This window comes from Lithobates pipiens, unplaced genomic scaffold (genome assembly GCF_037356315.1).
Source record: "Lithobates pipiens isolate NorthernLeopardFrog02 unplaced genomic scaffold, aLitPip1_a1.2 Scaffold_25, whole genome shotgun sequence".
In the NCBI taxonomy this organism is placed as follows: Eukaryota; Metazoa; Chordata; class Amphibia; order Anura; family Ranidae; genus Lithobates; species Lithobates pipiens.
Genome location: NW_027507787.1, coordinates 111,740,485 through 111,767,632, shown reverse-complemented (window position 1 = coordinate 111,767,632; position 27,148 = coordinate 111,740,485). Strand labels below are relative to the sequence as shown.

General features: G+C 38.6%; 1 protein-coding gene across 2 annotated transcripts in view; it reads right to left on the bottom strand.

The window, feature by feature from the left end:
- Positions 1-27,148, bottom strand: part of PRPF19 (pre-mRNA processing factor 19) — a 563,471-nt gene that overhangs the window by 46,436 nt on the left and 489,887 nt on the right. The window contains exon 15 of one of the 2 annotated variants that reach the window (XM_077454802.1): positions 8,828-8,971. The exons of the other annotated variant lie outside the window; for it this stretch is intronic. Coding sequence (XP_077310928.1) covers positions 8,828-8,971 — 144 coding nt within the window. The remainder of the gene's footprint in view (positions 1-8,827; positions 8,972-27,148) is intronic. 2 annotated transcript variants of the gene reach the window in all.

The following is a 27,148-nucleotide window of genomic DNA, read 5'->3' as shown; positions in this document are numbered from 1 at the left end:
AGAGAACCGATTAAAAAAAACCCACATCTTTACTGTATAGATGGCTTGTCCAGCCGGTGTCAGATTCCCCGGACAGACATAAAACATTATGGGAAAGATCTCCAAATACAGATCTCGGAGTCTCAGTGGGAAAAAGCAAACATTTTCACCCACAAATGATCCTTGAGCTCCCGAATGCAAGAAACTTCCTATAAAATACGCTCACAGTGGTACATTACACCAATAAAAAAAACATTGGTCCTTCGGGGGATCGGACATGTGCTGGAGACGCAGAGAAGAAATGGGTTCCTTTCTTCATATTTGGTGGAACTGCCCAAACATTCAACCTTTCTGGGCCCAGGTAAAACATTGGACAAAACACATTACAGGCTACAAAAAGGATCTCAATGCTGCCTGGTGTCTTCTTCATATAACTCGCTTATACAGATCTTACAAGAAATCCCTTATTAGACACTTAACACAGCAAAAAGCTTGATTCCCCTCCATTGGAACTCACAGGACATTCCCTCTGTTAAAGATTGGCTCTCAAAAATAAATTCAATTCACAACATGGAAGAAATTATTGCCACCAAAAAAGAAAATGCCGAGCAGTTCAATCTGAGGTGGAAACCTTGGCGAACTTTTATAAATTCAGACACCTTCAGAATTTTATACAAAAAAAAATCAGTTCTAGCATTCACAGAGGATTTAACAACCCTTCCACTTTCCAGGACAGACAAATTTATCTGATTTACTTAACCTAGATTTAAATACATGTGATGACATACATTTTTGGGTATCTGGTGGTCCACGACAATAGACTCATTGCGGTTCATATTCCTTCCTAATATTTACTAACTCTTATCAACATTAGCATATAATGACTTGATGAAACCCATTGTTTCCTAAATCTTTGTTTCTTTGCGCAATGTAACCCTATGGAATAATGCTCCAACAATCGAAAGCTCATATTTTGTATACCATATGTTGCTTTTACTTTTTCTGTTATTGTTTATCATCATCAATAAACTTTATTGTGAAAAAATAAATAAATAAGAAAAACAATAAACCAGCATTGAAAAAATAAAATAAATGTATTTATCGACGTAGAACACACACTTTTCCCCCTTAAAATCAGGGGGAAATCATGGGTGCGTGTTATACGCCGATCCCCCGCTGATTGTGAGCTTCTAGGAGGCTTTCCGAAAGCTGACGAAAATAGCCAATAGCCGAAAGCCGCCGAGATACACAGGCCATCCGCTTTGTATCTTGGCGGCGCCATTTTTAAAAGGCAAGCCTGCAACAACACTGACAAGGCTGCAAATGACACTGACAAGGCTGCATTGATGGGCATTTAAATGTAAGTTGTTTTCCTTAAACTTCTCCGGCCAACTTGAGGTGTTATATGCCGATAAATACGGTGTGTGTGCATATATATATATATATATATATATATATATACATATATATATATATATATATATATAATCTTCCAAAAAGTGTATTTTGCATAGAATGAATTTAAATAGAAAAGATTAGAATAGAGTAGAAAAGCCTAGTAAACCAATAGAACACAATAGAATAAAAAAAATAATAATATATATATATATATATATATATATATATATATATATATATATATATATATATATATATATATATATATATATATATATATATATATATATATATATATATATATATAGTTTGTCTTATCTATTCTAATCTTTTCTATTAGAATTCATTCTATAAAAAAATTTAAATTTCAGAAGCCATATTCCGAAATTCGAATTTCATATAGAATGATTTCAAATTAGAATAGAAAATAATAGCATAGAAAAACAATGGAACAGGAAATATATATATATATATATATATATATATATATATTATAATTTATTTCCTGTTCCATTGTTTTTCTATGCTATTTTCTATTCTAAACTTTTCTATTCAAAATTTGAAATCATTCTATACGAAATTTGAATGATGGCTTCTGAAATTCGAATTTTGTACAGAATGAATTAGAATAGAAAAGATTAGAATAGAAAATAGACTAGAAAAACAATAGAACAGAATAGAATAAAATATGATATATTTTATTCTATTGTGTCTATTCAAATTTGATTTCAGTCTATATGAAAATCTAATTTCAGAAGATGTAATAATATATATATATATATATATATATATATATATATCTATATATATATATATATATATATATATATATATATTTTTTTTTTTTATATTGCTTTATTTTATGTTCTATTTTTTTTAGAAAATAGTTTTCCATTTTTTTTTCAAATTTGTTTTTTTTTTTCAGATTTGTTTAAATTCGTTACTTTTGTAAATCGGAATTCGCATGCATACGAATTTCTGAATAATGAAACATTTGTCCGAATTTCAATTCGGAACTAAATGAAATGCACATGTATATGTACAGCTTGTATAATGGTGTACATTTGCTGTCCCCTCAAAATAACACACAGCTATTAATGTCTAAACCGCTGGTAATAAAAGTGAGTACACCCCTAAGTGCAAATGTCTGAATTGGGCCCAAAGTGTCAATTTGTGTGGCCACCGTTCTTTTTCAGCACTACCTTAACCTCTCTGACAGTATGATTATTTCAGATTTTTGGTGCTGAAAGCGGTACCATTATTTTGCATGGAAATTTGACATTTTATATTGTATGCCTGTAATTCTTAGGAATAACTCACTTAAATCTGGCCAAACCAGCGAGTCTAGTAGACATCTCGGGTATGATAAAGTTTGAAACACAAAATCATAAATAACAAATAAAATACTTTTTATTCAATAAATTTGAACCACTAGTCATCCACGCTATAGCCGAAAGATGGCTGCAGCGCGGACGCCAACTGCCGGGAGGCCGTCCTCCTGTTTACTTCCGCGTTGCACGCTGGCCGTGTCCCCCGGACACAGCCAGTCACAGATCGCTATAAACGGGCAATCACAGCGGCCGTTTACAGCGTGATCGGACCTGCCAATGAGAGATGATCTCAAGTGTAAACATATGAGATCATCTCTCATTGCTGTCTCTCTCTCCTCACACAGACAGCGTGTGAGGAGAGAGAGGGGTCTGTGCTGCATCTGACGGATTTGTTCAAGTAAATTGTATTGTTGAAAATCACATCGGTGCCCACAGTGTCACAGTGCTCACCACCTAGTGTCACAGTGCCACCTGCCACTTAAGTGCCACATTTCATCAGTGCCACCTGCCAGTGAAACGTGTCATCAGTGCCACTTAATTGTGCCACCTAACCGTGTCATCTGTCAGTGTCACCTGCCACATCAGTGCTATTTTCGAGAATGTCACAGATTATTTTCAGCCGAGGAGGCATACAATATTTTTGCGGCTAACGAGAGCAACGGGGAGCTCTCCGCTTAGGAGTCCTCATTTTTGGATTGTGAGTCTGACGTGGACTATGAGCCTATCCTAACCAGTGGAACAAAGACAGCCTCAGAGGAAGAAGATGAGAGTCCGCCTGCCAGAAGATGGCGTACTGGTGAGGAGGCAGTGCCACCCACCAGCACCGCAGTGCCATGGCAAAGGCCACGTACCAGTGGGGTGTCAGCTCAGTCCCAAAGGGTTAGGTTCCATGTCAGCCTTCCCTATTCCAGAACCCCTTATGGCTTTCTCCCAATTCAGAAGAAGCTATCATTCCCCCTTTCACTGCCTAGCCAGGAGTCCAGGTGAACACTGAAAATTTTTCACCAATCGATTTTTTTCACTCTTATTTTTACTGAGGACATGTTTGCATCAGTCGTGGTCCAGTGCAACCTATATGCCCAACAATTTATTGCAAGCAACCCAACGTCCTAGTATGCGCGTCCCTACAAGTGAAGAGCCCCAACAGTGGAGGAGTTTAAATTTTAAATTAAATTTTTGGGCCTCACATTCTGTATGGGACCAAGCAAAAAAAGAATGTTTGCCGTTCATATTGGTCTACCCTCCCCATCCACCACATGCCCAGGACCAGATCTCATGGGTATGAGATTCCTACAGTGATAATATTCAGTGCCCTCCCCGAAATGACCCAAATTTTGACAAGCTTTATAAAATTCGCCCACTACTCAACTATTTTTCTGATATCTTCCCCCAGTTGTTTACCTCAGACCAACACATTTGCATGGATGAGTCCCTTGTCAAATTTGATGGCAGGCTGGGCATAAAACAATTTATTCCCTCCAAAAAGGCCCGCTATGGGATGAAGATGTACAAATTGTGCGACCACACTACAGGGTATACCTATGCCTTCATGGTATACAAAGGGAAGGACACCCAGCTACATCACCCCCCCAATTGCCCAGAATACATTGGATGGAGTGGGAAAGTTGTTTGGGAACTCATAAATCAACTCCTGGAGAAAGGCTTCCATCTCTATGTGGACAACTTTTATACAGACATATTTTACACAAACATACCAGTGGTATAAAAAAGTTTCCATTTATTTAATTTGCCCATATACAACAGTTGCGTTATTTATCACAAATCCACTGAAAGACCCAAATCCTTTCTTGCCTACCAAGAGGAAATCACCACTGCATTCCCAAACGGCCCACCAGAAACCATTCAATCTGATGTGATTAGTAGACTCTCCAAACGACACTTTCCAGAAAAAATCCCTCCCAGATCAATAGGCCAAAAACGGCAGAAAAAATGCTGGGTGTGCACCAAAGGAGGAGTGAGAAGAGACAACACTTTTTATTGTCCCCAATGTCCTTCCCAACCAGGCCTCTGTATAGTTGGCTGTTTCTGCCATTACCATACTTCACTACATTATTAGTGAAGTAAGGTAAACATAACCCTCACTTCCTGCCATTTACCTTCACCCCCCTTATGCCTCTACTTGCTCTGGTACTGACCCTGGCTTGTTTTTTGACCACGTTTCTGCCTACTGATTCTGTTCATAGTTCTGCCTGATCTGGAACTGACCCTGGACTGTTTGACCATCCTTTTTGCTTGCCTCTTGGACTGATCTTGTACCCTGCCACTGGACTAGTGGGATTCATAACACAGGGGGCTCACATATGTGAGGGGCTCCAGAATTGTTTTTCTGGATGAAGAAAACTTTTTTTGTTTTCTCATTCCTAGATTAGGGTCTGGAGACTCGGAGGCTTCAAAGAGATTTGGGTGGGAGAAGCCTCTGCCCCTATCCCCATTCTGTCCTGAACGAGGCCCTACTTTTGCCTGCTGCCTGTAGGACCTATGCCATCATGCTTCTGCCTGTCGCATAAACTGACCACACCACATGGATGGACCATGTTCCTGCCTACTACCAGGATCAATATTTTGCCACCGCTGACAATCTCTGCCTGCACTGACTCTGGACTGTTTCCCTGCCTGTACCGACTATGGAAAGTGTTCCTGCCTGTTGCCTGGACAATTGTGTTTGCTGACCAAGTCCATCCCCGCTGCCTGGACGAGTGCTATCCTCCTGTGGACAACTGTGCTACTAAAACCACAGGTAATCTTGTTTTTACCCTTTGCTCAGCAGAATGTTTTTTGGGGTGTAATTATTGGTATGTGCATGCTATGTGTCCCTAGAACACCTGACGGTGTTCCTTGTATGTGGCCAGGCTGTGTAAAAGTCTCACACATGTGGTATCGCCATACTCAGGAGTAGCAGAATGTATTTTGGGGTGTCATTTTTGCTACGTACATGCTATGTGTTGGAAATATCTTATAAATGGACAACTTTTTTTTTTTTTTTTTACACAAAAAGTGTTTTAATTTTCCTCCTCATTTTCCAAAAACTTCTGGAAAAAAAAATGAACCATTCAAAAGACTCATTTTGCCTCAGATTATACGTTGGGGTGTTAGCTTTCCAAAATGGAAATAACCTATTACAATGACAATTTTGTGGGAAAAAATAAAAAAAATCTTAATTGTTCAAAGAATTGTGGGAAAAAAATTGCAACGTCAAACGCCTCACCATGCATCAGTGTCTACTTTCAAAAAATTGGTCATTTGTGGGGTATTTGTATATTCCTGGCTTGTTTGGGTCGCAAGAAATGAGATAGGCCACCAGTACTTCAGGGGTGAATTTTTTTATGATTTGCACCAAAACTTGTAGACACTAACTTTCACAGACCAAAAATCCACTAATTTGGGTTATTTTTACCAAAGATATGTAGCAGTATAAAATGTGGCCAAAATTTATGAAGAAAAATTCATAATTTGCAAACTTATCACAGAAACTAAGAAAAATTTTTTTCTTCATCTATAGCGCAAAAAATAAACCCAGAGGTGATCAAATACCACCAAAAGAAAGTTCCATTTGTATGAAAAAAAGGACGAAAAATTAATTTGGGTACAGTATTGCATGATTGAGTAATTGTCATTCAAAGTGGGAGAGCACTGAAAGCTTAAAATTGGTCTGGTCACGAGGGGGGTTTAAGTGCCCAGTTTTCAAGTGGTTAATAATCAAAAACACTGACTTTTTTTTGGCCAAGGGTGCAATATTAGTAGTCGTATTGCTTCAGTAAACATCCCAGGTATGGAAAATTTTAAAACATGGTACAGCACAAAGTCCAACATCACAATCAGGACAAAAGAACCTGGTTTCTTCTCCGATTTTCCTTCCAGTGTCGTCATGCTTAGAGCAGCAAACCACACACATCCTTGTGGGTGCCGACTTAGTTTCCGTTGGTGGAATGTGGTCCATAAAGTGACGACCAGTCAGGCGTTCTGGGTTCACAACAGCAGCAGCACGGCATCCAGATCTATTTACAGTCGTTGGTGTTTGGTGCTTGAGAAATATAAGTTTGGCAACTTTCAAAAGTCTGCATGAACCACAGGCTTGTCACTTTTTTTTATCAGAATGAAGGCATTCCACAGGTACTGTTCAAGAAGATGCCTGAAGATTTTTATTTTTTTTTGTTTTGTTTTCTCATAGCTGGATAAAATGTCATGGCCTGGTCAGCTCTCTCAACACCTCTCATGGTGGTGTTGTAGTCCATCAGGACTTGTGGTTTCAATCTGTCTTTTTCAACTTTTGTGTGTACCATGACAGAGGTGAATAGTACTCATTAGGCACACATCTTTTTTGTTGCGCCATCTCAGTGCCATCATCTTGCCTTTCTACCAGGCAACTATTTCTCCTGCCTTGAGCTTTTTATTGCCAACGGTTGGCGGCAAGTCACGCCGATTAGCCCCAATGGTCTCATATGCATCCCCCTTGTTTTGTAGAAGGAAGGCAGAGTTCTGGAGAAGTGTAAAAATTGTCTGTGGTTATACAGTAGACCTGATTCAGCAATGGCTAAATCAAAGAACTGAAGCGGTTGCCATTCCATAATTACTGAAGCTTTTGTTAAATTTGGTTCCTTTCCCGATGTAAAGGACCAAATTCCATATGTAACCAGTGCTGGATTCACATAGCATGAATGATTTTATGCCAAATCATGCGCTCTTAGACTCAATATACTGTATCCAGCTGAGTCTTCCTTTGTAGGCCATTAGACTTTTGTCGATACTGATGTCTATATGGTACATAGGTCTGCTGGAAATGTTTCTGAATTTTAGAACTTTGGTGCTGCATGAGAAGTCTTGTCAAACTCTTCATTATTTTCAAAGTGCAAATAATTCAGAGAAAATTTGTACTCCGACATGACGGGACTAAAAAAAGGAGTGGCTAGTAAATTTGTTGGTTGTCCAATACCACTTCTGCAGGGGTTTTCCCACCACTCCCTGAAGAATTTAGGCCCAGAAACTTCCAGATGTCCTCTTTGGTCACTGGTTCCCACTTTCTGCTCCTTGCAAACCTCTGATGCGTAGCAGCTTGTTGCTCCTGGGATCGTTTTGTCTCCGTAACAAATTTTTATATAACCTCATCGGTCAAAAAGAGTTGGAGGCATGCCAAGGGGTTGTCATCTTCAACCTCCACCTTGATAACGGGTGCTCCAGTAAACGGGAATGATGGGGGCGCTACGTGCTCCATACTACAGGCAATTAAGCACCAAGTCCGCACATCACTGTGCATAGTCGCAGGATCATTGCTGAAATCGCTTTCTGAATCTGATGATGCACTTCCCCGTGAATCACTCCCTCAATTCTGCAAGCAATTCTGTATCACTGTCGTTTTCCAGCAGGTTATATGAGGTAGAGGCGTGCTTTTTTGATGCCATGGTCGTTCTGCACTTTCCAGACAGAAAGTAAAGTAAAACTGCATTCAAGGGTACTGGAGAAAACATTGGGGGCAAACGAAGGTCAATTTTATTTTATTTAGTAATGTAATCCAATAGGATTACAATTTATTAAAATTGAGAGCAAGTGGCGGGACTTTATATGAAGCACACGGCAGCACAAAAGGAAGTCAAGTGACTGGGAAATACTATTTATTCATGTTGTATAATCTAACATACAACTAAATCGGTATATAACCTCCAAAAGCATTTGATCATTTACAACATAAGTTACACAGTAGTCCGCAATCATTGAAACAGTTGTAGAACAGACAGACAATGGCTACATTTTTATAAACATGGGTAAATTAAAAACAAAACTAAATATAAAAAAATGCGAGAAGAGGGGGGGGAAAAAAATTCATAATACATTAAATAAAAAAATAAAAATAAAAAATAAGCATAATTCATATACGAATTATAGACATGAATAAAACCGTAGAGAATATAAATTGGTCCATGGTAGTAAAATGTAAGGCTTGACGCATTTCGCGGCCTTATAGCCGTTCATCAGAAGCATAAACCATTTAAAATATCTAAAAACAAAAAATTCTAACATGGTCAAAAGGATACTTGATTTTAGTTAAGCAAATAAAAGAAAAATTATATATAAAGGTTTGTTACCAGGTTGCATATTGAACCTACATCTGCATCCGTGCAGCGGCAGTGCAGCATTGAAAGTCGCCCAAAAAGTTGCAAGGTCTCATCTCCGGGCACTGTGGTCGCCAAAAGGGGCGATAGCAACCAGCACAGACAAATCGTGGGCCATGTGTGTGTGAATGGACAACCCTGTGAAGGGAAAAAGCAGTGAGCCTGATGGAAAATCTAAGATGCAAGATAAATGCATGAAAAAAAGAAAGGTGGAGGGCACAATGGACTCTGACAGGAATGGTTATGCCTTGCTAGAGCTCCACTCTGTGTGAGGAGAAAAGCTAATAACCGTAGCCCGCCGCTCCCAGACACACCGGATATCCCCTGCAACACAAAGGTAACGTTTGGGGCAAAATTATGGTGTTGGGAAGCATCCGCAACAAAAACAAAAATCCCTCCATTAAAGAAACCAAAGCATACACTGCAGCTAAAATGGCTTCCTCCTCAAAAGTCTCAGCGCTCTCACCAAAGCAGCAGCCTATACAAATAACTTCTCCTGGTCAGTCATACTCAGAAACAAACGACTTACAGTCTATTTCTCATGATTCCCCTGCCTCTCCAGCACTTTTAAGACAATTTGAAATAATGCTTAAAGCTCTGAGGGAAACTTCAGAACATATCACTAAAAGCCTCACAAAAGAGATAAGAGAGCTGGGTAGCCGCACTGAAGCGCTGGAAACAAGAGTGGATGAAACAGAAATTTCAGCACAGGAATACATGTCTGAACTGGATAATCTTGAGGAAAATCTAGCTTTACAATCAAAATGAGAAGATTTTGAGAATAGGGCTAGACGCTCCAATATTAGAATCAGAGGTATCCCAGAGTCAGTGACAGACCTGCAAACTACCATTACTGCCTTATTTCAGAAACTTCTGCCTACATTGTCAGCAGAACGTTTTGAAATGGATAGAATCCATTGTATTCTTGCACCTAAAAAAGCAGACGGTCCCCCATGCTATGTAATTGCCAAGTTTCATTTTTATCGCACTAAGGAGAATCTGCTAGCAGCAGCAAGAGGAAGAAATTAGCTATCTTTTCAAGGACAGAAGTACCAGCTATTTGCTGATCTCTCTCAACTCATTATAAACAAAACGCAGAGCAATGAAACTCCTACTACTGATATTACAAAATCATTGCATAAACTATCAATGGGGATTCCCCTTTTCTTTACGATTTGCATGCAAAGGCTCAAAATTCATCTGCAGATCAGAGGCAGAACTACAGCAAACTCTACAAAATCTGCATTTAATGGATACCATGTCTGATCCTGATTCTCCACGTAGATGATCAGAGTCAGCATCTTCACAAAAATCCTCCAAACTTTCTGGAAACAACGGAAATCATTTCCACTCTCACAAAAGAAGTTGTTTGGATTCCCCTCCTCAGCAAACTGAAGAAACCATGGACTGAACAATTTAAGCTGTTCCCCTGACTCGCTATTATATTTGAATCATAACTTACCTACCTACTATTCACCTTTTCACATACCCATTAATTTTGAAAACCGGATGAAAACTCATTTGACTTCCTAAATTCAAAACATAATATTGCAACGCCTAATCTGAGTCTACTTATGATACAGAACATAATTATATATTTATATAATTTAAATATTAAATATATATATTTATATATATTCATATACTTATGTATTTAACATGTGTAGTTCAATATATAAGTTGGCTCAAATATGAACATGATCGGCTAAATGAATGTTTGCTTAATTCTATGTTGACATTTAATTCCCCTTTCCCCCCACATATTACATAAATATATATATATTTATTTTTGTGACCAATCACTTCAAGACTAATTGTAAGGTCTTATTTGATTTTATTCTATTTTATTTTATCTTTGGGGGTGGGGGGAGGGGGGAAGGAAAAAACAAAACAAAAAATAAAAAAATAAAATAAGGGGAAGAGGTGTTGGGGTGAAGTGAAAGGGACAGGGAAAAGATAAGAAAAAAAAAAATCGAAGGAAGGGTAAAATGAAACAGGAGAAGAGCTATCATCCAAGGTTGCTAGCCGGTCTTTTCATTTAATTAAGTTATTAATAAAATTAAATAAGAATTTTTTTGTTCTTCTCCAATATATTTAGTCTCCCTTCCCCCCTTCCTCCTCCTCTGTAATTAGACTCTAAAAGACAACGTGGTAGGTCTCATCGTATTTTATTTTATCTTTAAAATCATCTCCTAAGGTTACTGACTGGTCACCGTATTTTAAGTTATTAAGATTTACTATGAGATCTGTTTTGTTCTGATCTAGCATATTCTAATTTTTACTAGATGGTTACCCTTAATTGAGATTCATATTATTCCATCTGTTCTAGGAATAATATATCCCAACACCAAGTGGGTTTTATTTGTATTAATTTAATGTTAAATCATTTCGCATTTTCTTGTTTTGTTTAAATATTAATAGGGCTTTTCTACCTCACACAGAAATTCAGTGTGCCCCAATTAGCCCTCCTCGTCCATAATATGTGGGTGGATGACACAGGCTACATTCCCCTTGATGGTGGCCTATTCCCCCCCCATCACAGGTAAACCCTACTTTTCATTACATGCTTTTATGCATCTTGTCTAACTTTATCCTTTTTATTTTCAGTTTTCGCTATCTCTCTATACTCCTAACAGCTTTAGTCCCTCCTCCTTATCCCCTCTTTGGGTCCACACGGGTCAATTCATCCAGTCAAACACTAACAGACGATAGTGAGCATTATCTTTCAAATCATTTATTATGGCACCCTTAAACATTCTTTCCCTGAATGTTCAGGGAATCAACATACCACAAAAAAGAACAAAAGCATTTCATTCTTTTCAAGCCAAGAAGGCTCATATAATATGCCTACAAGAAACTCACTTTACAGAAAATGACTCCTAAATTTATGAGTCCTTTTTACCCTCAAGTCTTTACAGCCTCTGCCAGCGTAAAAAAAAAAAAAAAAAAAAAAAGGAGGTACCCTTATAGCCTTCCACAGATCTACCCCGTTCTTAATCAAATCAGAAATGAAAGACCCTAAGGGGCGTTATCTCGTTAATACTGGTCACATTATGGATAATGCGGTAACGATTGTATCATACTACGCTCCTATTAGACAACCAACCCCATTTTTATCACACTTATTACAAGTAGTAAATACTCATAAAATGGGTACGGTCATCATATGCGGTGACTCTAACCAGGTCCTCCTCCCATTTCTAGACAAATTGCCTTATATGCCCTCTCGCAACTCAATCATTTTCTAAACTACTCTCTCAATATAACCTAGTAGACTCTTGGAGAGAATAATTCATCCAAAAGATGCTTTACCTACTATTCTTACCTAAGACTGTCACGCATATAGATCACATTTTTCTAACCACAGCTATGATACAGGAAATTCTTACATCCAACATAATCCCCATCCCCTGGTCAGATCACAATGCAGTATACACCACAATATCCTCTACCATCCCTAAAGCTCATGACCCAACATGGTACCTCCCTGACATCATACTTAAAAACCCCTTACATAGTCAAATAATTGAATAAGGTATTAAAGACTATCTAGAATATAACACTAACCCAGAGGTTTCTCCGCTTAGCTTATGTGAAGCGCATAAGCCCCTTGGTATGGGGATTGCTCCAACGCCAAATGGCACTGATTAAAAGAGAACACATTAGCCTAACACGAAAATTAGAAACCAACTTTAACACTGCTTTTGCTTCATTTCAAAACAAGCCTTCCTCTAAATCAAAAGAACAATTGGAAAAAGCCAGACTAGAATATGATTTATTCTTAACAGAATCAGCAGATTCTACATGAAAATCAAACAAACCTAATAGCCTTCTAGCACGCGCGCTGAAATCTATTGACAGACAATCAAACCCAGACTTAAACTATCAAATAACACTTAGACGAGTAATCCTCTTAAAATCCTTCAAAAATTCCGTATTTATCATCATTATATTCAGAATCAAAGGAATTCAACCAGTCTGATGTTGATGACTTCTCTAAAATAAATCTTACTAAACTTACACACACACAAAAAATCTTGCTGGAAGAACGCATAACATCAGCAGAAGTTGTGAAAACCATAAAACAATTGAAAATAAACAAAAGGCCTGGCCCAGATTGATATTCAGCCTTATATTATAAAAAACATTTTCTGAAACTCTTTCACCTATATTAGAGGAAGCATTCAACACGCTAATAGACGGCTATTCCTTTAGAAGTGAATTATCTATTTGCATGATCCCCAAACCCCACTCAGATAATACATCTTGCACAAACTTCCGTCCTATTTCCCCTCTTAAAGCGGTCCTCCACCCTGAACTGGAAGTTCCGCTCATCTGATCCCTCCCCCCTCCGGTGCCACAATCGGCACCTTTCAGGAGGGAGGGGGGTGCAGTTACCTGGATAATCCAGGTATCTGCACCCACTTCCGAGACAGACTGCCGCAGATGCCCCGCCCCCCGTTGTGTTCTGGGAAACATACAGTTCCCAGGACACAGCGGGGACCAGCAGAGACGCACAGCGCGACTCGCGCATGCGCAGTAGGGAACCGGGCAGTGAAGCCGCAGCGCTTTACTTCCCGATTCCCTGACAGAGGATGGCGCCGGGGGCAGCAGAGAGATGAGCGATTGCTCGTCATCTGCCGCCGACATCGCTGGACCCTGGGACAGGTAAGTGCCAATTTATTAAAAGTCAGCAGCTGCAATATTTGTAGCTGCTGGCTTTTAATATTTTTTTTTAAAGGTGCAGAACCACTTTAAATCAAGACATTAAAATCTTAGCAAAAATCCTAGCTACCCGTCTTAGCAAGATAATTGGTAAAATCATTCATAATGACCAAGTAGGATTTATGCCAACAAAGCAAGCAAGTGATAATGCAAGTCAAGCAACCCTCTTGGCATACTTAGCTTAAAAAAAAAAAAAAAAAAAAAAAAAAAGATGAATTCCTGCATGCTTTCTATCTCTTGACATAAGAAAAGCCTTTGATTCAGTAACCTGGCCATATTTACATTACACTCTCCAGAAATGGGGATTTGGCCCCCACTTCACTAGGTGGATAACAGCTCTTTATAACAAAACCTAAGCCTACGTAAAACATGCAGGCTATAAATTGGAACAATTTAATAGAGAAAGAGGCACTCGACAGGGTTGTCCACTTTCCCCCTTAATATTTGCCCTTTTAATCGAACCTTTAGCTCAATACCTTAGATTAAAGCCAACAATCACTGGAATAGAACTAGGTGGAATTCATCATAAACTTAGCTTATTTGCTGACAATATTTTATTGTTCCTGTCATCTCCCCAAGTTTCAGGCCCAAATCTAATACCTATTCTCTCGTTCAAAAGATTTATTTGTTTTAGAAATAATTAACAACAAATACAGAATATTTGACAAAACAAAAATATTAAAATATAACATTAAAGTATAGATGTTATATAAAAAATAAATACATAAATATGCAAATAAATAAAATTAAACACACTAAAACAAGAGAGGGGTGCTCCATTTACAACCTATGGAGATGTATGCAAATTATAACTACAGTTATCTAAGTAAAAAGGAATAAAATACCAAGGAGGAATAATAAACACTCCAAAAAAAAAAAAAAGAAAAAAAAAAAAAAAGTGTGGTTATTATATAAGCTAGAGAAGATTGGAGTATAACGTTTATATCTGAATTGTCAGAAGCTCAATAAACTAGAAAAGACAGAAATATGTCAATTTTACATATTTGAGCAAAACGAAATCCTGACCTTAGGTATACTTCTATATAGATAACAAATACTGTAGTATAATTAAAGGTTTTTGAAGACGTATGGAAGAGAAAATGGTAAAAGGAAATGGGGACAGAAAGGAGGGGGGAGAGCTAATTATTTAACTCCAGGGGTAAATAATAGTTTATATAGCTAAATATCGTACCAGAATGAGAAAGAAAGAATATAAATATAAATATATATACATTACCATGACAAGAGCATTTGATTATCAAAATTATCTGACATATAGTATCTAATCCATGGTCTCCATATGCTATTGAATTTTGACAGACGATTCTTATCTAAAGCATCCATTTTGGCATGTATGAAAGATTGGTTCATTCTAGTTTTGGTTTCTGAAATATTCATAACAGATGTTTTCCATGCATTGGCTGCTGTCTGTTTTGCGGCTATCAGAAACGTGAGGAATAGTTTGAATTGGTTCTGTGTGAGAGAATCCGGTTTTAGATTAAGGAGAGCTGGCATTGGGTCTGGTGAAATAGAACAATAATCCAATAGTTTCGAGATAATCAGAAAGACTTTTTCCCAAAATGAGTAAACAATAGGACAATGCCACCAGATATGCATATATGTACCCTGTTCTGGATAGCCGCGAAAACAGAGGCCTGAATTATCAATTGTGAATTTGGCTAATCTGGCAGGAACCAAATACCATCTTGTAAGCACCTTATAAGATGTCTCAGTTGCCAAAATGTTTGTGGAAGAAGATTTAGTATTAGACCAGATAGGAGACCAATTTTTAGGATCAATTGTGCGCTCAAGATCTTTTCCCCAAGTGTATGTATATGTAGGTACTATTGTGTTAGATTTAGTAATCAATTGAGTGTAAATTGTAGAGATACAACCTTTAGCGTGAGGTTCTTTGAGGCAAATTCTTTCAAATTGGGAAATAGATTGTAGATTTTCACTAGAATTAAGGAAAGGAGTATAAAAGTTTATTTGTAGGTATCTGAATAGTTCAGATTGGGGTAACCCCGAAGTCTCACATAGTTTTGGGAAAGGTCGTAATGAGGACAATGATGTCATATCATATATGCAAGTAATGCCAGCCTTAGACCAGGCTTTAAAAGTTTTAGGATATTTCCAGGCTGGGTAGAAGGATGGATTTTTATGGAAGGAAAGAAGTGGGTTATGCAGTGATTGTAAGCCATGTGAAGTTTTATGTCTATCCCACAATGATAGGGAATGCCTAGTGATTGGATTTTTTTTAAAGTCTTGCGAACTGCAGGTTGTAACCATAGTAAATTATTGACAATAAAAGGGTCACAGTCAATAGCCTCAATGGATACCCATATAGGGATCTCCGTTGTCGAGTGATATTTTGTTAATTGTGCCAACTGAGCTGCTTTATAGTATAATGTAAAATCTGGGAATCCCAGAGCACCCATACATTTAGGGAGAACTAAGGAATTCTTATGTAGTCGTGGGTTTTATTTTACCCCACGTGAATTGTATCGCCTTTTGCTGAATCAATCTGAGAAAATAAGCAGGAATATGAATAGGAAGCGTTCTAAATAAATATAAGAATTTGGGAAGTATGGTAAATTTTATAATGTTAATTTTTCCAAACCACAAGATCGGTAGGGATGACCAGTTTGATAATAGACTGGTGATGTGTTTCAGTAAAGTTGGATAATTTGCTGCAAATAAGTTGGAAAGGATCAGGAGTGAGTTGGACACCCAAATATGGAAGACTGAACTACCCATTTAAAGGGTAGGGAATCTTGTAAAGTTTGTTTAATTTTTTCGTTAAGTGAGATATTAAGTGCCAATGATTTTTGGACATTAACTTTAAGGCCTGAGATAAGTGAAAATTCCTGTAATACAACCATAAGGTTTGGGGCAGAAGTTTGTGGTGAGGATAAAATAGAAGGATGTCATCCGCAAATAAGCATATTTTATGATGGTATCCACCTAAATCTATACCTGTGATTGTAGGTTCCATTCTTCTTTCTGCTAGTGGTTCAATTAGCATTGCGAATAAAAATGAAGAGAGTGGACAACCTTGACGTGTTCCTCTCTGTATATTAAATTCATCTGATTTGTACCCTGCATATTTAATGTAGGCTTTGGGATTTTGATATAATGTGGAAATCCATTGTAAAAATTGTGGACCAAAGCCCCATTTATTAAGGGTGAATTGCATGTAGGACCATGATATAGTGTCGAATGCTTTCTTAATATCTAAAGAAAGAAAACAGGTTGGGATTCGACGTGTCTTAGCGGCATGTGACAGAAGTGATGCATGTCTGATATTATCGCTAGCCTGTCGGATAGGTATGAAGCCTACTTGGTCAGGATGTATGAGACTACCAATCTTATTTAATCTATTGGCTAAAATTTTTGCCAGAATTTTTATGTCTAGATTTAATAAAGAAATAGGACGATAGTTTGACCATATCGTTTCATCCATATGTGGCTTGGGTATCATACAAATAATTGCAGACAGCGATTCCCTCCTGAAGGAATGACCCTCCAATAGGGAATTAAAGGTGTTCATCAAAACCAGTGATAGAATATTTGCGTACGTTTTGTAGTAGAGAGCAGAAAATCCATCAGGACCAGGCCTTTTGTTTAATTTCAGGTTCTTGATAACTTCAAGCACCTCTTTAATAGACACAGATTCTTCCATCATTTCTAATTGTGTTTTAGATAAAGTTGGGAGGGATATGTGAGAGAAGAAATCATTTGCTTTGGATAGGTCTAACTCATTATCGGATGAGTACAAATCTTTTAATTGTGATTTAAATTTATTTAAGATTTTCAGTGGATTATTTGTGTATACATCTGTGGAGGTCTTAAGACGAATAGGTTTGGTTCCGGTATGGCAGGATTTTAGAACCTTGGCTAAAAGTGTGTTTGGTTTGTTTGCATTCATATAGAAGATATGTTGTGATCTTTTAATGGTTTCGTCTGCACATTCAGTAAGGAATAAATCAAATTCCAATTAGGCTTTATCTAATTCTGCTTTGGAAGAAGGATTGGGGTGCTGAAATGCCATATGGCATGAATTAAAATTTGTTTCTAAAGTGCGACAAAGGGTTTTTCGTTCTCTATTGAATATATTGGCTTGTTGTATACATATGCCACGAACGACAGGTTTGTGTGCTTCCCATATAGTGGTCTGGGAAACATCAAGTGTAGAATTATTTAATAGGTAATCCTTATGTGCAAGTTCAATATTGTTTTTATATAAAAAAAATCTTTCAATAGCCACGTTGAATCTTTTGCTCTTGGAACCAACGAAGACATAGTATTGAATATTGCACTGTGATCCGACCAAGGGAAGGGGATTATTTTTGAAGTTAGGATTTCTGGCACCATACCTGTCGATATAAATATATGGTCGATTCTTGAGAATGAACGATGTGGGTGTGAGTAATGTGTAAATTGTCTCATGGTAGGATTCAATTCACGCCAGGAGTCTACCAGATTGTATTTCGTGATGAGTTTTGAGAAAGAATGTTTATCAGTTCTTTGGAGCTGTGGAATTGGAGATTTATCCAGGAATGGAAAGATAGTCTGGTTGGAATCGCCACATAAGATTACAGTACCTATTTTGTGGTAGTCAATGGTATGTAATAGATGGGAGAAAAAAAAGAGTCTGTTTATTAGGGGCATAATATGACACAATGGTGATTGCGGTATCCAGTAAATGACCTTTAAGGATCAAATGTCGGCCTTCTGGATCCTTGATTTCTTTCAATAGTGAAAATGGGGTGTTTCGATGGAATGCTATAAGCACGCCACGTTTTGTGGAGGCAGATGCTGTAAAGACTTGTGGATAAGATTTACTAAAGAATTTGGGGGTGGATTGTGCTGTAAAATGAGTCTCTTGCAGACTTACAATATGTGCTAATGTATGAATAAGGCAAATAAGAAGTTTTTGCCACTAGAGTGTAAGAAGAAGGGGGGGGAAAGAGGGTAAAAAAAAAAAAAAAAAAAAAAAAAAAAATCGAAGAAATAAAATATGACAAATATATATCATAAAGATATAGTACAACAGATGTACATTCCTAACATATCCGTTGGGGGGAGAAAAAATCTCCCTCCAAGGGTGCATGAGCCACAGTCAACTGCCTGCGGAAAGGACAAGCAGTCGAGAGTGACCGGGGGAGTGCAAGGAACATCCCTGCGGGACATGGAGAGCCAACCAAATTGTAATCCTTCAACCAATAAGTTTAGTTTAATTCAAGAGAGAATGTTTAAGTCAAAAGTGACATTTTGGGAATTTTGGATAGAATGCCAACAATGACTACGAGTCAAAAAATATATAAAAGGCCAACATTAAAAATAAAATAAATAAATACATACATATATACACACACACGCATAATATATACGGTATATATATACACACATATATACACACACATACACAAATGCACGCACTCACATGTACATATGTATGTATATATACATACCCATACATACACACACATTCATACATATATAACCACACATACACACATAAAAATAAACAAGCAAATAAATATATTTACGATAATTATGTAAAGAAATACTCTAAGATAACAAAGGGAGTAGGTTGGATTTGTTGTTCAAAGAAGGTTAAGGAGAATATCTACAGTATCCTAAACAATTATGTTGTGATATTATCAGAGTTACGAGGAGGTTGATAGGAGACAGTGGTGGTATTGATTCTGTTGACCTGTCTCAAAGAAGGGAAAAAAAAAAGGAATGTAATCTTATCTTATTTTAACGTTCAGTCCATAGAATCAACTGGATCTAGAATAGGGGATTGAATGTGGCTTCTCTTATGAGGGCTATGATTTTCGTTCCGGCGGTAGAAGAATTCCCAGGAGTTGATGTTTTCTGGCTTGTTTCAGCAAAGTCTCCTTTGGTATATATCAAACCTAGATTCTGTAGAGTAGTTTGCAATTCCTTGGCAGTGCGACATGTGTGTTTGTGGCCTTGGTAGGTGAAACGTATCAAAAAAGGGAAGCCCCATTGATAGATTATAGTATTGTGTTGTAAAATTTGGAGGAGAGGCTTCAATGCTCGCCTTTTATTGATTTTTAGTTGCGATAGATCTGCGAATAGTTGGTAGCTGTGCCCTTGGAAAATTAAGGATTTTTTTAAATTCTTGCTGTGTTTAGTATTAGCTCCTTTGTACGGTAGAAATGAAATTGTAGGATAATATCGCATGGCGGACCATTTGATTTTTTGGGAGTTAGGGCTCTGTGGACCCTGTCCATCTCAAAGCGTTCTGCTGGAACAGTTGGCTGTAGTTCTTGAAAAAGGGCAAGCATAGCCGTCTGTAGGTCTGTCACAGATTCAGGTATTCCTCTAATACGTATATTCGATCGTCTCGCACGGTTTTTCAAATTCCAATTCCAGGAGAAATTTGATGTGTGGTATTCCAAATCATCTACTCTGATTTCTAGCGCTGAAGTACGTTGACCCAAATCCCTAATCTCTTTAGCAAGGCTTGTACTGATATGGTCTGCGGTAGTTTTTAATGCATTGTGAAACAGTTCTTCTATTTGTTTTAATGTTACAGGAGGTGACATTTCATTTTGTGTAGGAACATCCAGAATCTTTATTTCAGGAGTGACAATTCCTGAGGGGGAATTAGAGAGACTGTGTGCCCTTAATGAAGCGACCTCACTATACAATGGAGGAGGAGGAGCTGACTGCATTGTAGCTTTGTTGTGTACTGCCTTAGGGGAGGACAGTTTCGACGGCGCTCTGCTGTGTCCGTGAGGTGGCACTTGTTTGCCATTTTTCGGCTTCATATATGAACCACAAGCCCCCAAAATGTCTCAAACGAGACCTAAGGTACATCAGCGACCCTTATGTAATGTGTAAATGTGGAGGAGAATGTTACCTCCGCTGTTATCAGGCTCTGAAGTCCCGCTGGAATCGGAGCTCTAAGCCGACATTACTGCTCGGCTCAACTCTGCGCATGCGCCCCCCTAATACCTTTTCTCAACATATTTGCTGCCATATCAGGGCTACAGATAAACTCCAAAAAATGTATAGCATTAAATATATCACTTTCAACAACAGAACTAACCTCAGCAAAAGTAGCACATGGGCAGCGAGATTAATTCCGTTTTTAGGCATTCATCTTACAGCCTCTTTATCAGACTTATACTCTGCTAATTACCCTAACATTTTAAAACACAAACCTAACGAACAGTTGGTCCCACCTTCCCATCTCCTGGTTAGGAAAAAAAAATGTTGTTAAAATGTCAATTTTACCCAAACTACTATATTTAGAGTATTACCGATTGCAGTCCCCGTTCACTACTTGCGTATTATCCAGAAAGTTTATTTGGGGATCTTCAAAACCACGTATCCCTCTCAAAACATACTTACCTAAAAATTTAGGTGGCCTGGGAGTACCAAATTTTGCCACTTATTATAGAGCAGCTCACATTGCTAGTTTAACTAAATATTACACCACTCAGGAAATTCCTTTATGGGTATTGATAGAGGCTTGTGATTGTGACCCTTTATTGATCTCCAATATATTATGGCTACATTCCAAAAATCGTCTTGGCATAAGTAATCCTATTACTAAACATTACTTATCCCTCTGGGGCAGGCTTAAATTCAAATATAAATTGCAATCTTCACACAACCCCCTCCCTCTCCTTCAAAAATCCAACATTTTTACCCTGCATGGATTTATCCTCTCTCTTTTAAAGCATGGTCTTCTTTAGGTATACTGAACTTACACAACTTTGTTAACTCATCATCTTTTATTCCTTTTCCATCTCTCTGCGAAGCACACGGTATTCCTCAATCGGAATTGTTTCGATACTTACAAATAAAAAAAATTTCTTCACACCTAATACCATTTCTGATGCACCTTTGACCCACTTAACCAGTTTTGAATCCACATGCAAGAACGACCCACATGCTAGAGGACGAATTTCCTCCCTCTACTCTCAATTACCATTATGTGCAAAAATGGGAGGAGGACTTGGAATACAATATAGACGAGGCAGAGTGGATTAAAATTTGGTCCACAATTAAATCTTCCTCCCCTAATGTACTAGCCATGGAAACCAACTATAAAGGTACTAACTCAGTGGTACTTGGTACCTGCCAAAATAGCAAATTTTACTCCTGGATACTCAGATCACCGTTTTCGGGGCTGTTTGGAAAAAGGTACATATAAACACATTTGGTGGTCCTGTCCAATAGTACAGACATTTCGGAAAGAAATATTTACATATGCCTCCAAAATGTTCAATATTATCCTTCATTCTAACCCTACAACAACACTACTATGCCTAAAACCAGTGTCTAACTCATGCCCAATTTAAACTATTTGTATTTTTGCTAACAGCAGCAAAACAAACTGTGGCGAATGCTTGGAAAACCCCCTCTTTAGAGTTGGCCGAGACCAAAGAATGAATAATTTTATGATGCACGCTAAAATGGCTGCTATTGAACAAAACCAAATACCTAAATTTCATAAACTATGGCAGCCTTGGTTAGAACATTTCTTACCATTATCATTCAATGATATTGTTTTATGGCCATGGTAGATGATTTAAACTCATGCTAACAATACTGGTTGGACTGTGACTTCTGGATCGACCCAGTGGACCCCTCTTTTCATTTATTTTCCTTTTTCACCCTTCACCTTATTCTTCCTCTCTCTACTCTGTCTCTTTACACCTTATGATTCAGTTAAACCTTCGGTTACAAAGAAATCATTAGTAATGTAACATTTTATTATATCAAGATTATTCAGTAAATCTTTAGTTTTTTCATACTCTTAAATATTACATAATATTTAAATGTCTTCATCAATATTGGTTTAGTTCATAATTGTTAACTACTTAAATTTTTCACAATGCTTTACCTCACGATCAATTCTATAATTGTAAGCACATATGATTACTACATAAGTATTCTGAATTGTACAATACTCAATATTAATTTCTTGTACTCAATTTCATTGAACTTAATAAAGTATTTTTGACAAGGAAAAAAGAAAGGTGACCAATGTAGAATGTAAATAGATTATAAAAGTGAAAAATAATGAGTGAGGTGAGCAGTGAGTGATAAAGGGTGTAGTGGAAAAAAAATAAAATAAAAGTATAAAACCCCCTTGGGCATATTGTTCTCCAGAGCATCGCAGGTTGCCACTGGAGTCCTCGTCCACTCCTCCGTGACAACATCACAGAGCTGGTGGATGTTAGAGACCTTGTGCTCCTCCACCTTCCATTTGAGGATGCCCCACAGATACTCAATCGGGTTTAGGTCTGGAGACATGCTTGGCCAGTCCATCACCTTTACCCTCAGCTTCTTTAGCAAGACAGTGGTCTCGAAGGCGTGTTTGGGGTCGTTATGCTGGAATACTGCCCTGCGGCCCAATCATGCTCTGCTTCAGTATGTCACAGTACATTTTGGCATTCATGGTTTCCTCAATGAACGGTAGCTCCCCAGTTCCGGCAGCACTCAGACCAGGACACATTGGTCATTGGACTCCTCATCCGGTTGCCACCACACACGCTTGACACCATCTGGACCAAATAAGTTTATCTTGGTCTCATCAGACCACAGAACATGGTTCCAGTAATCCATGTCCTTAGTCTGCTTGTCTTCAGAAAACTGTTTGCAGACTTTCTTGTGCATCATCTTTAGAAGAGGCTTCCTTCTGGGATGACAGCCAAGCAGACCAATTTGATGCAGTGTGCGGTATATGGTTTGAGCACCGATAGGCTGATTTCCCAGCCCCGCTCCCCCCAACCTCTGCAGCAATGGTGGCAGCACTCATACGTCTATTTTATGAAGACAACCTCTGGATATGGACACTGAGCATGTGCACTCAACTTCTTTGGTCCACCATGGCAACACACCTGCTCCCCATTCACACCTGAGACCTTGTAACCCTAACGAGTCACATGGCACGGGGTGGGGAAGATGGCCAATTGTGCCCAATTTGGACATTTTCACTTTTGTTGGCAGCGGTTTAGACATTAATGGCTGTGTGTGTTATTTTGAGGGATCAGCAAATTTACACTTTATACGAGCTGTACACTCACTGCTTTACATTGTAGCAAAGTGTCACTTCTTCAGTGTTGTCACATGAAAAGATAACATTTACAAAAACATGAAAGGTGTAACTCACTTTTGTGAGATACTGTATATGCATACACACACAGTGTTGTGTTTAAAAGTTTTCACACCCTGGCAGAAACTGAAATTTTGACATTAACCACTTCCCGACCGGCGCATAACGATGTACGTCGGCAGAATGGCACAGGCAGGCAAATTGGCGTACAGGTAGGTCCATTTGAAATTGCCGACCTGCCATCACGTGCGCGCCCATCGCCCGGGGATACCTGCGATCGTCTCATGGGGAGGCTGAACGGGGAGATGCCAATGTAAACAGCATCTCCCCGTTCTGCCTAGCAACAAGTGACACGGATCTTTGCTCCCTGTGATTGGAGCAGAGGTCAGTGTTCATTAACACACAGCCCAGCCCTCCACAGTTAGTAACATGCCCCTGGGACACACTTAACCCCTACACTGCCAACCCCTGGTTAACCCCTTCACTGCCAGTTTCATTTACACAGGAATCAGTGCATTTGTATAGCCCCGATTGCTGTATAAATGACAAAGGTCCCAAAAATGTGTCAAAAATGTCCGATGTGTCCGCCATGTCACAGTCACAATAAAAATCGCCGATCACCGCCATTACTAGCAAAAAAAAAAAAAATTCATAAAAATGCCATAAAACTATCCCCTATTTCGTAAACGCTATATATTTTACGCAAACCAATCAATCGCTTATTGCGATTTTATTTTTTAACCAAAAATATGTAGAAGAATACGTATCTGACTAAACTGAGGAAAAAACATTTTTTTAAATATATTTTGGGAGATATTTATTATAGCAAAAAGTAAAAAATAATGTTTTTTTCCCAAAATGTATGCTTTTTTTGTTTATAGCGCAAAAAATAAAACACGCAGGGGTGATCAAATATCAACAAAAGAAATCTGTATTTGTGGGAAAAAAAGGATGTCAATTTTGTTTGGGAGCCACGTCGCACGACCGTGCAATTGTCAGTTAAAGCGACGCAGTGCCGAATCGCCAAAAGTGGTCTGGTCTTAAGCCAGCAAAATGGTCCGGTCTGAAAGTGGTTAATATTGAAAATATGACTGAACATGCCAAAAAAATAAATTTTTTAAGAAAGGCAATCACATGAAGCCATTTATCACCACATGGTTTTTGGATCCTTTTTAAATCACAACAAAAATCACCCAAATGGCCCTGATAAAAAAGTTTACATACCCTGGAATGTTTTGCCTTGGTACAGACACAGAAGGTGGCACACAGGCTAAAATGGCAATTAAAGGTTAATTTCTCACATTCGTTGCTTGTTAAAATCAATATTAGAGTATCTGTATAAATAGTCAATGAGTTTGTTAGTTCTCACATGAATGCACTAAGCTGGCTAGACAGTGAGCCATGAGGTAGAAATGAACAGCCAAAAGACCTGCGTAACAAGGTAATGAAACTTTACAAAGATGGAAAAAGATAAAAAGATAGGATTGTTTTATAAGAGCTTACCTGTAAAATAATTTTCTTGGAGTACATCACGGGACACAGAGCCACGGTAATTACTGTATGGGTTATATAGGCACCTTTAGATAATGGACACTAGCACACCCTAGACAGGAAGTTTAGCTCCCTATATAATCCCTCCCCTTACTGGGAGTACCTCAGCTTTGTAGCAAAGCAATACACGTGTAATCAGAAAGAGGGAAAGAACCTCTGTGTCCCGTGATGTACACCAAGAAAAGGATTTTACAGGTAAGCCGTTATAAAAATCCTATTTTCTTTATCGCACATCACGGGACACAGAGCCACAGTAATTACTGTATGGGATGTCCCAGAGCAATGCTATCTCAGGGGGAGACACAAAAGTAGGGTGCAATCAGATCTAAGGACCTATACTGCTGTCTGCAGCACACTGTGCCCAAAGGAGATATCCTCATGCCTTCTTACATCCACCTGATAGAATCTGGTGAATGTATGGATTGAAGACAAATTTGCGGCCTTGCAGATTTGAGCCATGGAGTCTTGGTGATGCACTGCCCACGAAGCACTAACAACCCTGGTGGAGTGGGCTTTGATTTGAAAAAGTGGAACTTTCCTCTTCAAACCATACGCTTGAATAATTACTTGCCAAATCCACTTGGCAATAGTAGATTTTGATGCTGCCTGTTCTTTTCGAAGACCTTAAGGTAACACAAACAATCCAGTTTTCCAAATCTGAACAGTCATCTCCAAATTTGACTGCTCTCACTACAGCCAGAGAATGTAGTGACTTTTCTTCTGTAGAACAGGGTTATGGAAAAAAAATGAAGGTAGAAAATATCCTGGTTTAGATGAAAACCTGACACTACCTTCAGCAGAAAGCTAGGATGAGGATGCAATACTACTCTATCCTTATGAATAATTAAATATGGCTCTTTACAAGAAAGAGCAGCCAATTCTGATACCCTTCTTGCAGAGGATATTGCTACCAAAAAAAAAAAGCTTCCTTGTCAAAAGGACCAAGGGAATATGTCGTATTGGCTATTTCTGTAATACCAACAGAACTAAATTCAAGTCCCAAGGGTTCAGGGGTGACCTAACCGGTGGATTAAGCCACGTTATCCCAACGTATGAAGCTACGGACAAAAGAATGCGAAGCAAGTGGTCATTGAAACAATACCAATAAGGCTGAGACCTGGCCTTTGATAGTACTCAAGGCCAGCTTCATCTCTAACCTAATTTGTAGAAAGCCAAGCGTTCTACCCATGACATACTTTCTGGGATGCCAACCCATGGATTCACACCAGGAAATATGCCTTCCAGACTCTATAATAAAGGACTCTGGAAGCTGGCTTCCTTGCATTAATCAAGGTAGAGATCACGGAGCCCGAAAGCCCACACTTCTTCAGAAAGTGTGATTCAATAGCCAAACCGTTAAATTTAGCGTTTGTAAGGTAGGATGTAACACTAGTCCCTGCGATAGCAGGTCTGGACGTGGTGGTAGGGTCCATGGGACCCCTACCACCATCTTTACGATCTCTGCATGCCAAGATCTTCTGGGCCACAAGAACCAACTTCCTTTCCTGCTTGATCCTGTGAAGAAGTCGTGGTAGCAGCAGAATAGGAGGGAATGCATAAATCAGTGAGAAATGATCCCACTGAGTCACCAACGCATCTGTTCCGTATGCGAGTGGATCCCTTGTTCTTGACACAAAGTTGTCGACCTTCTTGTTGAACCTGGACGCAAAGAGATCTGCTTGAATGATCCCCCATCTTTGGCATATAGCCAGGAAGATGTTGGGGTGAAGAGACCATTCCATTGGAAACAACGGTTGGCGACTTAAGAAGTCCGCCTGCCAATTTTCTACCCCTGGAATGAAGATTGCCGATTTCCACAGCACATGCTTTTCTGCCCAGGTTAGGATATGGTTTACCTCTCCCTGGGCTGCATGACTTCTGGTGCCCCCTTGGTGATTGATATAAGCCACTGCTGTGGCATTGTCGGATTG